The sequence below is a fragment of the Tiliqua scincoides genome, chromosome 1 (genome assembly GCF_035046505.1).
Source record: "Tiliqua scincoides isolate rTilSci1 chromosome 1, rTilSci1.hap2, whole genome shotgun sequence".
In the NCBI taxonomy this organism is placed as follows: domain Eukaryota; kingdom Metazoa; phylum Chordata; class Lepidosauria; order Squamata; family Scincidae; genus Tiliqua; species Tiliqua scincoides.
The window spans coordinates 120,113,005-120,126,032 of record NC_089821.1 but is presented as its reverse complement, the minus strand read 5'-3'; the positions used below and the strand labels follow the sequence as shown (position 1 = coordinate 120,126,032).

The following is a 13,028-nucleotide window of genomic DNA, read 5'->3' as shown; positions in this document are numbered from 1 at the left end:
GCTACTTGAACTTGTATGCCATTACAAAATGAGTTCAATAATGAAAATCAGTATCACTGTATAATCTTAGTACATATCTAAGTCAATGACAACTTCATTTCTATTAAAGAATGGAGTATTCCAGAGACTGTTGTTGATCAAAATCAAAAACAGCATCTCTAGCACTGCAAAAATATACTTTTGAGTTCAATCCTATGCATTAATGCAGAGTACATAGGATCAAGTTAAGAATCTGAATTCTAGCACAATGACACAACAAGTGCCCTTTTGTTGGAGTACCAGGCTGATCTTCAGCAGCTGTCAGTCTAGCTGCATCAAGTCTTGATCCTTTCTTGAGTGCAAAAGTGCTATGGAAGGGTATTACCTGGCAGGTTCTCTTTTGGTTCACTTGCATAGCATGTAAAAGATTTTCCCGCAAGCTTGGATCTGTGCTGGCCACACCTAGTTATGTAGGCAAGGATGAGGAACTGCTTGCCAAGAATTGAATCTGGCTTGAATGACAATCAATGTCACAATTTATTTCGCTGCGGAGGAAGCCAGTGCACAGGATCAGGCTGTAAATACTGCAAATAGCCATTCTAGTCTTGATTGCTCACTCTGAAACACCAGGTTCACATTTAGTCATGCCCTGCAAGCCTTTTCTAATTCAAAGGGTCTCTTTTTATTGCAGAAGAAATCCACCAGGCAACTCAGGGAAGAAAAAGGCAAAGTTTCAAGCAGAAGTGTTGGATTAGACACAACCACTTCCCATCGTGTACAACGTGCACATCCTCCTGATGAGTTTCATCTAGCCCCTTCAACCCAGTGCTGGACCAAGGAGGAATCTGCCCAGTATGGAGGCTTCTGTGGATTCAGCAGTGGTGATGGCACATTAACGGAACTGGACGATGGTCAGTTTGACCAAGAAGATGGAGTCACTGAGGTCACTTGTATGTGACCAGTAACTGGATTAGAGGGACTTGTATATAATTCAAAGAAATGTAAAAATAGAATTTACTTTTTATATACAGTGATATATATATAGCTTCAGCCTTTGCTTAGCCAAATATGTGTTTTATACTCCCCTCGCCTCCATTCTCTACAAGCTGACCATTGTGCTCACAGCAAAACTTTACTTGTACAGTATAGTATTTAGCAGAAGTGTTAACTTTGAATTAGGTCTATTTCAGTGGGATGTTACATTCCTAGCACAGCTCTAAACATCAATGAAGTTGATCTCAGCAATGCTTCTGACAACTCAAAAGGAAACTGCTGGTAGGGTGTTGGCTTATATCCCGTTGGAAAACAACACTTACAATAAGGTGTGGACATTTGATACAATAGCAGACCCCTAACATGCTATTATGGACATTGTAGGGTTTGGAAAACAAACAATTAAACCATATGAAAAGAATTCTGTGCTATTTTTAAGTTTCAAATTTTCACTCTTGCTCAAGTCTACAACTCAAGCAATAAAAATGGGTACAAAAGCAAAATACTGATATAGAAGAATACAGTAATGAGATTGGCTCTTTGGCTGTCATTGTTTTAAAACTTTAAACAATGAGAGAGAGATTAAGGCTGCAACCCTAACCACACTTTCCTGAGAGTAAGCCCCACTGAACAAAATAGGACTTACTTCTGAGTAGACCTGGTTAGGATTGTGCCCTCAGGAGTGTAAACCCCCAGGTCTTGCTGATGTCTGCTGATTATATCAAGGGTGGTATACTGATATAATCAGCTAGCCCAGTATTGTCTAACTCAGGGGTGCTCACACTTTTTTGGCTCGAGAGCTACTTTGAAACCCAGCAAGGCCCAGAGATCTACCAGGGGGGAAGGAAGCGTCTGACAGACACCACCTTTAATGTATGGAGCCCCTGCTGGAGTCTAGTCAGTTTCGTCAGTTTTGTTGCTGCATGCCTGAAGAGCAGCTAAAGTGTCAGTTTCAGTGTCAGTTTAGTGTCAGCTAGATATGTCAGTTTTGTCTAGTCACTAGACGAAACTGACATATTAACAGTTTGGAGAGACAGGGCTCCGCGATCTACTCATTTTGCCTCGCGATCTACCGGTAGATCGCGATCCACCTATTGAGCACCCCTGGTCTAACTAGTAGCAGCTCTCCAAGGGCTCAAGCAATAAATTTTCCCAAGTATTGCTATCTGAGTTCCTTTCAACAGAAGATACAGAAATTGAACCTGAAACCCCTTGCATGCAAAGCATATGCTCTGTCTTGGAGCTGTGACTGCCTTTTGCCTGCCAGCCTACCTACACTTCAACTGTCAGCACGGAAACTACTGTCTGCCCAGCAGACGTGACATTACAGCACATTCTTCCTGTTTTCCCAGGGAATTCTTGCCAGCAGTTCTGCATCCTGAATAGACATGTGCTTAAGCAATGCACTGTTAAGTCAAAAAGGGCATCTAAACAGATGCAGGTATTTATTGACGTGAATACAGTATGATATTACATAACAGCAAAACACTTTCTTTACCTTACAGTTAGGGTATGAAAGATATATATAGTGTTGTGTATATCTCAGATGCACACATCTCTTGTGTATTGCAATATCAAAAAACTTGAGGGCACAAAGTAATTATTACTGCACTTCCCAGTAAACTGTTTCAGAGGCTTGCTACCAGGAGTGCCTCTGCTTTTTGGAACCTTAGGTGGAAAGGCTTATAACACTAATTATGAATAGCGCTTCTTACACTATAACGTGGATCTTTTCCCTTTTTTACTGAAGTATTATTTTTCTGAAAATACACTGTCTGTGCTGCATCTAATAATCCATGGATTTTCTATTTGTGGTTCTGGCTCAACACACGTTCTCTGGACTCACATTGAGCCAGATGTGGCCCAACTTGAACCCTCTGAAGCTGTGCTCCGGTCACTTCTGGAGGGCTTTCCTATGGTCTCTGCCAGCTTCAAAATGGCCCTTAAGGCAAAAAAAAAAAGCGTGACTAAAATGTAGTATTTTTGTTGTTGCCATTCTGAAACCCACAGAAGCTGTGGGTAGATGCATGTGATGTGGCCTATGTGGGCTTCAGAAAGCCCTCCAGAGGCAACCGGAGTCCACCTTTGGTGGGTTTAAGGGGCTTAAACTGCAGATTTTGGCTGCAGATTTCAGAATCTGCCCGGAGAACAAGACGAACAGATCCCTCATGGATGCTGAGGCCACCCCTGTATTTTATTTGAGAAATTTATATCCCATCATTCCCATGCCAAAGCAAATGCCGAAGACTACTTACAAAAGTCCATAACAACAGTACAAGTAACACAACAGGTAAAAGAAAAATATCCAAAAAGGCATTAAGGGCATTAGATGAACATGTAAATGCTTTATTTGGGCAGTACTAGGGCTGGAACACATACTTCCCTTACACTTCCTAAGAAAGGAAACCATTTAAATAGATTTACAGATTTCTTGACCATGAAGTAATATAAATATCAGTGTGGTATAAATGAATTAGGAGACTTAGAGATAAGTCTTAGAGATATAAGGAGACTTAGAGATGGCAGAGAAATTAAATGAGTTCTTTGCATCTGTCTTCACGGCAGAAGACCTCGGGCAGATACCGCTGCCCGAACGGCCCCTCCTGACCGAGGAGTTAAGTCAGATAGAGGTTAAAAGAGGAGATGTTTCAGACCTCATTGATAAATTAAAGATCAATAAGTCACCGGGCCCTGATGGCATCCACCCAAGAGTTATTAAGGAATTGAAGAATGAAGTTGCAGATCTCTTGACTAAGGTATGCAACTTGTCCCTCAAAACGGCCACGGTGCCAGTAGATTGGAGGATAGCAAATGTCACGCCTATTTTTAAAAAGGGAAAGAGGGGGGACCCGGGAAACTATAGGCCGGTCAGCCTAACATCCATACCGGGTAAGATGGTGGAATGCCTCATCAAAGATAGGATCTCAAAACACATAGACAAACAGGCCTTGCTGAGGGAGAGTCAGCATGGCTTCTGTAAGGGTAAGTCTTGCCTCACGAACCTTATAGAATTCTTTGAAAAGGTCAACAGGCATGTGGATGCGGGAGAACCCGTGGACATTATATATCTGGACTTTCAGAAGGCGTTTGACACGGTCCCTCACCAAAGGCTACTGAAAAAACTCCACAGTCAGGGAATTAGAGGACAGGTCCTCTCCTGGATTGAGAACTGGTTGGAGGCCAGGAAGCAGAGAGTGGGTGTCAATTGGCAATTTTCACAATGGAGAGAGGTGAAAAGCAGTGTGCCCCAAGGATCTGTCCTGGGACCGGTGCTTTTCAACCTCTTCATAAATGACCTGGAGACAGGGTTGAGCAGTGAAGTGGCTAAGTTTGCAGACGACACCAAACTTTTCTGAGTGGTGAAGACCAGAAGTGATTGTGAGGAGCTCCAGAAGGATCTCTCCAGACTGGCAGAATGGGCAGCAAAATGGCAGATGCGCTTCAATGTCAGTAAGTGTAAAGTCATGCACATTGGGGAAAAAAATCAAAACTTTAGATATAGGCTGATGGGTTCTGAGCTGTCTGTGACAGATCAGGAGAGAGATCTTGGGGTGGTGGTGGACAGGTCGATGAAAGTATCGACCCAATGTGCGGCAGCAGTGAAGAAGGCCAATTCTATGCTTGGGATAATTAGGAAGGGTATTGAGAACAAAACGGCTAGTATTATAATGCCATTGTGCAAATCTATGGTAAGGCCACACCTGGAGTATTGTGTCCAGTTCTGGTTGCCGCATCTCAAAAAAGACATAGTGGAAATGGAAAAGGTGCAAAAGAGAGCGACTAAGATGATTACGGGGCTGGGGCACCTTCCTTATGAGGAAAGGCTATGGCGTTTGGGCCTCTTCAGCCTAGAAAAGAGACGCCTGAGGGGGGACATGATTGAGACATACAAAATTATGCAGGGGATGGACAGAGTGGATAGGGAGATGCTCTTTACACTCTCACATAATACCAGAACCAGGGGACATCCACTAAAATTGAGTGTTGGGCGGGTTAGGGCAGACAAAAGAAAATATTTCTTTACTCAGCGTGTGGTTGGTCTGTGGAACTCCTTGCCACAGGATGTGGTGCTGGCGTCTAGCCTGGATGCCTTTAAAAGGGGATTGGACAAGTTTCTGGAGGAAAAATCCATTATGGGGTACAAGCCATGATGTGTATGCGCAACCTCCTGATTTTAGAAATGGGTTATGTCAGAATGCCAGATGCAAGGGAGGGCACCAGGATGAGGTCTCTTGTTATCTGGTGTGCTCCCTGGGGCATTTGGTCGGCCGCTGTGAGATACAGGAAGCTGGACTAGATGGGCCTATGGCCTGATCCAGTGGGGCTGTTCTTATGTTCTTAATTTTTAGCCGTCTTTTCATCATTAACTAAAAATGTTGTTCTTTAGCAGATAGATGAGCCATGTTCCCTCTTAAAAACATCACTCCTTACTACAGTGAGCATTCTCATGAGTATGAAAAAACCAACGTAGTTTGGTAGTCCTCCTCTCAGGTGCCATCTGCTTTTAGTATGTGCCCACATCCCTTTTGTTGGCCTATGGACCAGTGATCAGGCTTTAATACAATAGTCTGGTTCATTAATCCTTTCTGCTGCTATAAGGATGCAGGCATACATCTTTCCTGTATGGTTGCAGTGTTAGGACCCTTAGAACATTTTTCTTTCATGGTCTAGGAATCTTACCCAGAGATCTGAGAGAGATTCATAACGTATTCTTTTAATGAAGGGCTTTTCAAACTGGGGCTTCACGACGCCCCAGCCTGTGGGCCCTGGCCTCTGCCCCCTTAAGGGGTGGGGGCAGCCTGGAGGCAGGGAGGAGGCAGCAGCGTGATCCCTAGGATCGCACCGCTCAGGGGGCTGCAGGGGCTTGGGTGCACTTACCCAAGTCTCCTGCAGCCTCCCCAGGGTGCGGGGAGCCCGGTGTGAACCTTTGGCAGGGCTCCTGGCAGCAGTGAATGTAAAAGTGGAGCAATCGCACCCCGCCTCTGCTAAAGCGGAAGTGGAGCGCAATCACTCTGCTTTCATTTTCACTGCTGTGGGGAGCCCTGGCAAAGGTTTGCACCGGGCTCCCCGCACCCTGGGGAGGCTGCAGGAGGCTTGAGTAAGTGCACCCAAGCCCCTGCAGCCCCGCTGCCTTCCACCCGCCCCTGCTACCCCCCCTGCCCCCACAAGCACTTACAGTGGCTCAAACTCTCCATGAGAGTTTGAAAACCACAGTTTTAATATAACAACTTTAGTAAACCAAGAGGACATGCTGGCAGGGGATTCATATGTACAGGTCCAGCCTATTTATACATGGATTTTTTATACACGGATTTGACTCAACACGAATGGCCACTGCAAATGAAAAGGAATGTGCTGATCCCTGGAGAAGGGGGAAAATGCACCCCTTTAAAATCAGTTTAAAAAACTGAACAGTCCTTTAACAATAGTCTCCTTAAGGGGGGGAGCAGCTGGATGACAATCCATCAATACTTCTCTCTCCACTGGCGCCCTCTCCCTTCCCCCTGAGCACTTGAAAGAGGGTGATGGCTTTGCATTGGGGAAGGGAGGGGCTGAGTGAAGAGCTTGGAGGAGGACTGATTGATGGATTGTCTTCTTAATGACTCTTATCTTACATCACAAAGGTCAGCAAGGCTGTTTTTAAATCACTGGAACTTTGTTTTTTAAATGGATTTGCTATAGTGCCTTTTTTTGCCAATAATGAGACTCGACTCAACCTGTACTCTTCTGTATCTAGAGCAGTGCCAGCCCTGCCAATTTTGCTCTCTCTTCTGAGTTGCAGCCAGAAAGGAAACATACACAAACAGAAGTGCTCTCTACCTGTAAACAGCTTCTTGGGCATCAGTATTTGAAAGCCCAGCATGCTTAACCCTGCACAAAAGGAACAAAGGCCCATTTCTAAAGGTTCTGCTCTTTTAAATTGCTTAATTGCAAAAGAATCCTCTCCAGTCTGTACATTTTAAGAGTCTGCTAGTCTTTAAGGGAAGAGAGGCTGCCTCCTCTAGCTGAGGCAATGGAGCTGTGGCCCCATTAAAGTGTGGCAGTCTTACAGTCCAGTCCTATCCGCCCTGGCGCTGCTGGTTATAGCAGGACCAAAATGGCTATAGCTGTATACAGCAGGGCCAGGGAGGTTGCCAGAGTCTCCTTTGGGGAAGGGGAATTCTGTCCCCTTCCCTCAAGGAACAACCCAGGTCCCACAATGTGGCTACTCAAGTCTGTGTCAGCTATTTTGCTGATGCAGATTTGAGAAGGCCCATGTTGAACTTTGCATCTTGACTTGGAGCATAGGATCAAACAGAGAAGGCTTCTACTGGTACTGTCCCCCTCCTGAGCTGGTCCCTCCTCCTGTTCTGCCCTCCCTGTCCCAAAAACCCACACCACCACCCAACGGTGCTGCTTACCCCGGCTACTCTTCACCAGTGTTACTTCGGTGCTCCCTCCTCCCCAGGTACCGCAAACGTGCTTTATGGCATGTTTCCGACACTCAGAACCAGCAGTATGCTCATACTGCCAAGTGCTGAAGCTCTTAATTTATGAGTCAATGGCAGGGGATGCTATTTCGACTGTCAGCCAAATGCCCTCTGGCACTGATATTTTAGTACTCCCTTAAAATAATTTTAAGTATTTAAAATTACAGGTGAGCAATGTTCAAGCAGATCCAAAATGGAGATCAAGTATGTTCGGCATTGCATTTTCCTCTTCGAATCTTGTTCCATAGGTCTGAACCTAGTAGTCCAGCTACAGCTTCAGATTATTGACTTTCTTCAAAAAAAGAATTACATTGATGAAGTCAATGTGGTCATTCACAAGGCAAAGAATATCAAGTTGCCTATATGAACTGTTCATTTTGAATCTCAATTACTACGAATCATCAACAAAGATTTTAAAAACTAACCCCTGGGGAAAAACTGGCCAGGCGCTGGGCAGAATCCACTTTGGGCCAAATCATGCCTAAGGGGACAAAGGTGCAAATGTGTGATCATACAGAAAGTGAAAGTGTACAATTTGGAAATGCGTGTACAGTAAGAGCGTCCAGTTGGTCAAAGAGCATAAAAAACTGCAGGGAAAAAGGCACAAGCCAACCGTAATTGGAAGAGGACACAATGTATAGGTGTTTCAATGCAAATGCCAGTGCCTCTAGGCCAAGGTGGTGGAGCTTGAGCACTTGATTGCAAAGGAGAACAGAGATATGGTGGGCATACATTTGATGGAACAATCAGTGGGATACAGTTATACCAGGATAAGAGCATTAAAATCGAACCAGACATTCAGCCCAGTCCTATGATTTTCCCTGCCTTGGGATATGGCCATGCCAAAATGGGCTGTGCTACAAACTGGGGGAAGGCTGTTAGGAGGCTTGCTGAGGTGAGGAACCAACCCTGTCAGGGAACCCTGATCTCAAGAAAGCCCCTTCCAGATTTGCCTCCTCCAGAAGGACCTTGCTGAGGCAAGGAACCAAACACCACTTTGCAAAGTCCAGGATAAGATAGTGAGATCATTCGTGCAGCTAGACCTCACAAATGCCTGATACACAACTTGCAATGAGCAACATACACAAAATACCACAACTTGCAATGGTGCAACATGGAATTTATTTCCAGTTAAGTGACTATAAGAAGTCAGCTGTGAGGGCATGTGAGGCTAATTCTCAGCAGCTCACACCAAGTCCCAATTCGATGGAGTGGGCTATGACAACTAAACCAATAAGTTTGTAGTGTACAGTAGTTGCGCTCTAAGAAGCAAGGAAAGTCCCCAAGCTTCCAGGCCACGGTATCTTTGAAAAAAAAAAAAATTATGCCCAATATTCTTATGAACATGCCCCATGTGCTGAATGGGAGACATAACTCGTTTCAATTTAGGCACATTTTCAAAGGCCAAAAGTCACTGGCGTTCCATCTCTTTCATGGTGTCTTTGTGCATCCATGATGCACCTGTGTGATCAGGGTGGGGTGGGTGTCTAGACCAGCCATTTTCAACCACTGTGCAGCGGCACATTGGTGTGGCGCGAGTGATCCACAGGTGTGCCCCAGGAATTTGGGAGAAGGTCACTTATTAGTAGGGCCAATGGGGGATGTGAGCCCCTCCAATGGCAGCATAGTATGCCTTGTCAATTGTCAAAAACCCGATGGTGTGCCTCGACAGTTTTAGTGCTTTGTAAGTGTGCCGTGAGATGAAAAAGGTTGAAAAATCGCTGGTCTAGCCAGACTGTGGAATAAAATGGAAATAGAATTTCTGCCTCATTTGGTTTAGGAATCAGTAATTATGGTGGTAGAACGTAAAACTGCTTTGTTCCCTCAAGTGGATACAGACATACATCCCTGAGAGACTAGAGTTGTTAAAAATTGGACAATGTAATTGCTTCTCCAAGAGATAGGAATTGGGAAGTGGATTTCTCAGAATGCTAATATCATTATCATGTGGCAAGACTTTGCTCATTGTTTAATGGCTGTCGGGGTCGAGCCCTTGTCCAACCCCTGCCTTACCTGGCTGCAGGCCAGGGGCACAACTGCCTGGCCATAGAGCCACCACCACCTCTCCAGCTGACCAGGTAAGATGTAGGGCAGTTGGGTGGGAGAGACCGTCCCCCCAGGGCTCACCTGACCTGAGCAGTGAGCAGGGCTGAGTCACCATTAACCACCAAAGAGGAGGGAAGCAGGCCAGGGTCAGGGCCCCTTTAGGCCTAGAGAGAGTGGCAGGGGAGGAGCCGAGGGTTTGGCTGGAGAGGATAAAAGCAGGGAGGCCTGTGATGACAGGCAGTTCTGGAGAGGGAAGGCAGGAGGCTGGAGCTGGAGCCCCTGCCTGAAGACCAAGGGCCTCAGGTCCTGCCTCCAGGGAGAAGGACAAGCATGTCCTGAACCCCCTCCCCTTGGCTTGGTCTGAGGCTTCCCCTGCAAGGAACCCCAGGGAGGTGGACACCCTACCCAGGGGTCCCATGAGACCATCCAGCTGACCCTCAGCACCCCACCAGATGAGATCCCCACACCCTGAGATCCCCCCTTTTCGGGGCACCCCTCACACGGCGCAATGAGATTCAAGGATTGAATGGCTGATACTGCCTTCAGCCACGTGGAATGCACAGGATTCAAGGATGACAGTACAGGGATTAGGCTGAAAGCAAATTGGACTATCAAGGTTCAATGATATTTGACAAGAACAGAGAAAGACAATTAATGCCAAAACAGAACAATAAAGACGTGATCTGTGCTTGGTGTGAAGAATTATGGAAGACATTGACAAACATGAAGTATTGGAAATAAAGTTCTTAATTTAGTATATTCTAGGCCTAATTAGTCTATTATGTCCTGAATTATGTCTTCAGGTGGGTGATGGGATCTGATGCCTTTCCCACCCCCCAAGTTACTGCTAAGGCACGTAGGCCTGTGAAATGTAATTTTCCCCAAGGGCCAGTTACACAGCCCAACACCCTTTCTGCTGTCTTAAAAAGGTTGCTTGAACCATTCACTTATTCCTGGGTATATCTGGGGTGCCAATTGCAAAAATGGCATCAGTTTTGCCTTATCACATCTAGTTTCAGAGATAATAGCCTCATTAGTGAATGGTTCAAGCAACTAACCTGTGAGAAAGCCTATGGCATGACTTTGTCACAAGGAAGATGCTTGAACTATTCACTAATCACGTTCATGTTTTTTACTGTGTGTATTTTATATTGTCCATTGTCTCTATCTCCTGGAAATTGTTTTATGCCAATAAAGGTCTCAATCAATCAATCACTAAAGAGGTTTTGATATATCTCCAAAACTAAACATGAGGTAAAAATTGATGCCATTTCTGGAATCAGTACCACAAATTCATATGGAACCACCATAAATTTTGAAAAATATTTTTGACCTTCAATTTTGCAGGCCTGTATTATAATTAAGAATATCCAAATACCAATTTTCAACAAAAAGTCATTCACAAAGTGGTTCACATAGCAAAATAAACCAATAAATGGTTCTGCATCCCAAAAGGGCTCGCAATTAAAAAATAACTTATATAGTAGCCTCTGGAAAAAGTCATTTTCCATTGCAGATGTCATTAGCCTTGGAAAATTATATTCCTCAGGTGTACTTAAGACCGCTGCACACTAAAGCAGTGTACCAAACACTGGAGAGGAAACTGGAAGAGATCTCCTCTTGCTGCCACCACTTCAGCTGGAGCCAGCAGTCAAGCAAGTGGCTGCGAGTTGTCTTCTCTTTCCCTAAAACATGTGCAGCTATACTAATTCCAGTTTCGTTTTTAGCTGTCGATCTTAAAGAGCTAGGCAGGACTTTGCCCCAAAGAGGGTGAGCTAATACTAAACTTTTAGGGGAGGTCATGTTAATCAGGGGCCAGTAAAGGGAAGGAAGAATGTAGTGCTGTGGAACATCTATATGTCACCTTTCCTCTAAAGCAGTGGTGTCCAAACTGGAGACTGCTGTTTCCCAAAAAAGCCCTCCCTGTCCCAAGTGGAGCTTACCATTCCACCATAGCACTGTCTCTTTTTCAAGCTGATCCTGGCACAGGGACGCTATGGGTAGTCACATCTATTGCCCAGCATCCCAAAAGGCTGTGAAATGGGGTGTCTGGGCAGATAAGACTGCCCAGAACATCCCTGTGCCAGGATCAGCTTGAAAGAAATGCGGTGCCATGGTAGAATGGTAAGTGCTGCTCATGCAGAACGCTTTTTCTGAACCCTGGATGTGGCCCACAGGCTGGGGTTTGGCCAGCCCTGCTCTAAGGTTTTGCAAATCTGGGTGCCCCACCCTGATAAAATTTTGTTACAAGCACAAGTCCTGCAATACAATAAATCAAGTTCTAGCTGCCCAGTGGCCAGGTCACCTGGACAGTCTTTTAAGATTCCTTTGCCAAGAAGCATCTCTCATCAGTCCTGAACCTAGGACAGCCCACACCCTGCCGTGCCTTTTGTCCCTCAGGAATGTCCCTAATCGGGGTGTAATACAACTTTTGGTGTGCTCCTGGAAGGACACACTCAAACACAAATAAATCCAGGAAACTCTTAATGTTTTTTTTTTCTTTGTGCAAAGTCCTGTAACTACTCCTGCTTTCGGAGCAGGACTTTGTCATCTGCCAAGGAAGGTGATCAGGACTGGGGCAGTTTCTGCAGCAGCAGCGCGCACCAAAACCTAACCAACTTCCAGAACTTGATCCGCCTTCATTGATCCATGCAGATATAGGCTGGCACAGGTCCAAGTAGACCCCACCAAACTGACAGGCTAAGGATGGGTGATCCCTGTTCCCTTTGGCTCACCGCAGAAATGAGCTGAGCTACAGCATTCTGGAGCATTAGAAATTTTTGAAAATTTTTTAAGGTAGCCCCAGACAGAGCACACTACAGTCATACAAGTGGGAAGTTTGGCGTTATAAATGCCTGGGCTAGAATCAATACAAACATCCTGCAGGGGCAGTTGGAATCTGACACCTCAAAAGTACAAGGGATAATTGCACCTTTTAAGCATGTAGATAGACCATTAATGTTGCTTCAGTCACATGCCAATGCAGATATTCTGTATTCCTGGATCTTAGATGTTTCGTGTTATTTTCAGAAATTACTTCTTGCTGTGGCAGATCTTAGCGCTTCACAGAACTCCATTCAAATCACTACATCAGTCTCAAGTTATTTATCTCAAAGATGCTCACAACCATGTATCAATTTTGAGAAATGGATGGACAGCCCAACCAGGCGGAAACAATATACAGGTTGTGTGATGATTTTACCCATTCCCACAATGGAGTGCTGGCATTCCAAGGATGACAGGAGGTCTTTCTGACAACAGCCAGGCATTTCTAACTGAAAGCAGCTTCTACTGTATACTTAACACCCAAGATGTGTTATAACACAGTATAATTAAGTGCAGCACACTTCACCCACTAGCTTGTGCATGATTGCTGTGACTTGCAGGGGTAGAGGCAAGCTGCTTACTTTGGTAGAAGCCTCCAAAGAAATTATGTTAACAGAATTCAGATTTTCAAAATATAGTATTGGTATATCTACTATTCCTTACATTGTTGAATCCAAAAGGGACTTAAATTTTGTTTTCTTTCTTTAGGCACAG

The 13,028-nt window shown here is 44.9% G+C and overlaps 1 protein-coding gene across 2 annotated transcripts in view; it reads left to right on the top strand.

The window, feature by feature from the left end:
* Nucleotides 1-1,393, top strand: part of RFTN2 (raftlin family member 2) — a 39,063-nt gene extending 37,670 nt beyond the window's left edge. For both annotated transcript variants that reach the window (XM_066635929.1, XM_066635920.1), the window contains exon 10: nt 671-1,393. In XM_066635929.1, the coding sequence (XP_066492026.1) occupies nt 671-937 (267 nt within the window). In that variant the 3' untranslated portion in view covers nt 938-1,393. The remainder of the gene's footprint in view (nt 1-670) is intronic.
* Nucleotides 1,394-13,028: the final 11,635 nt, after the last annotated feature.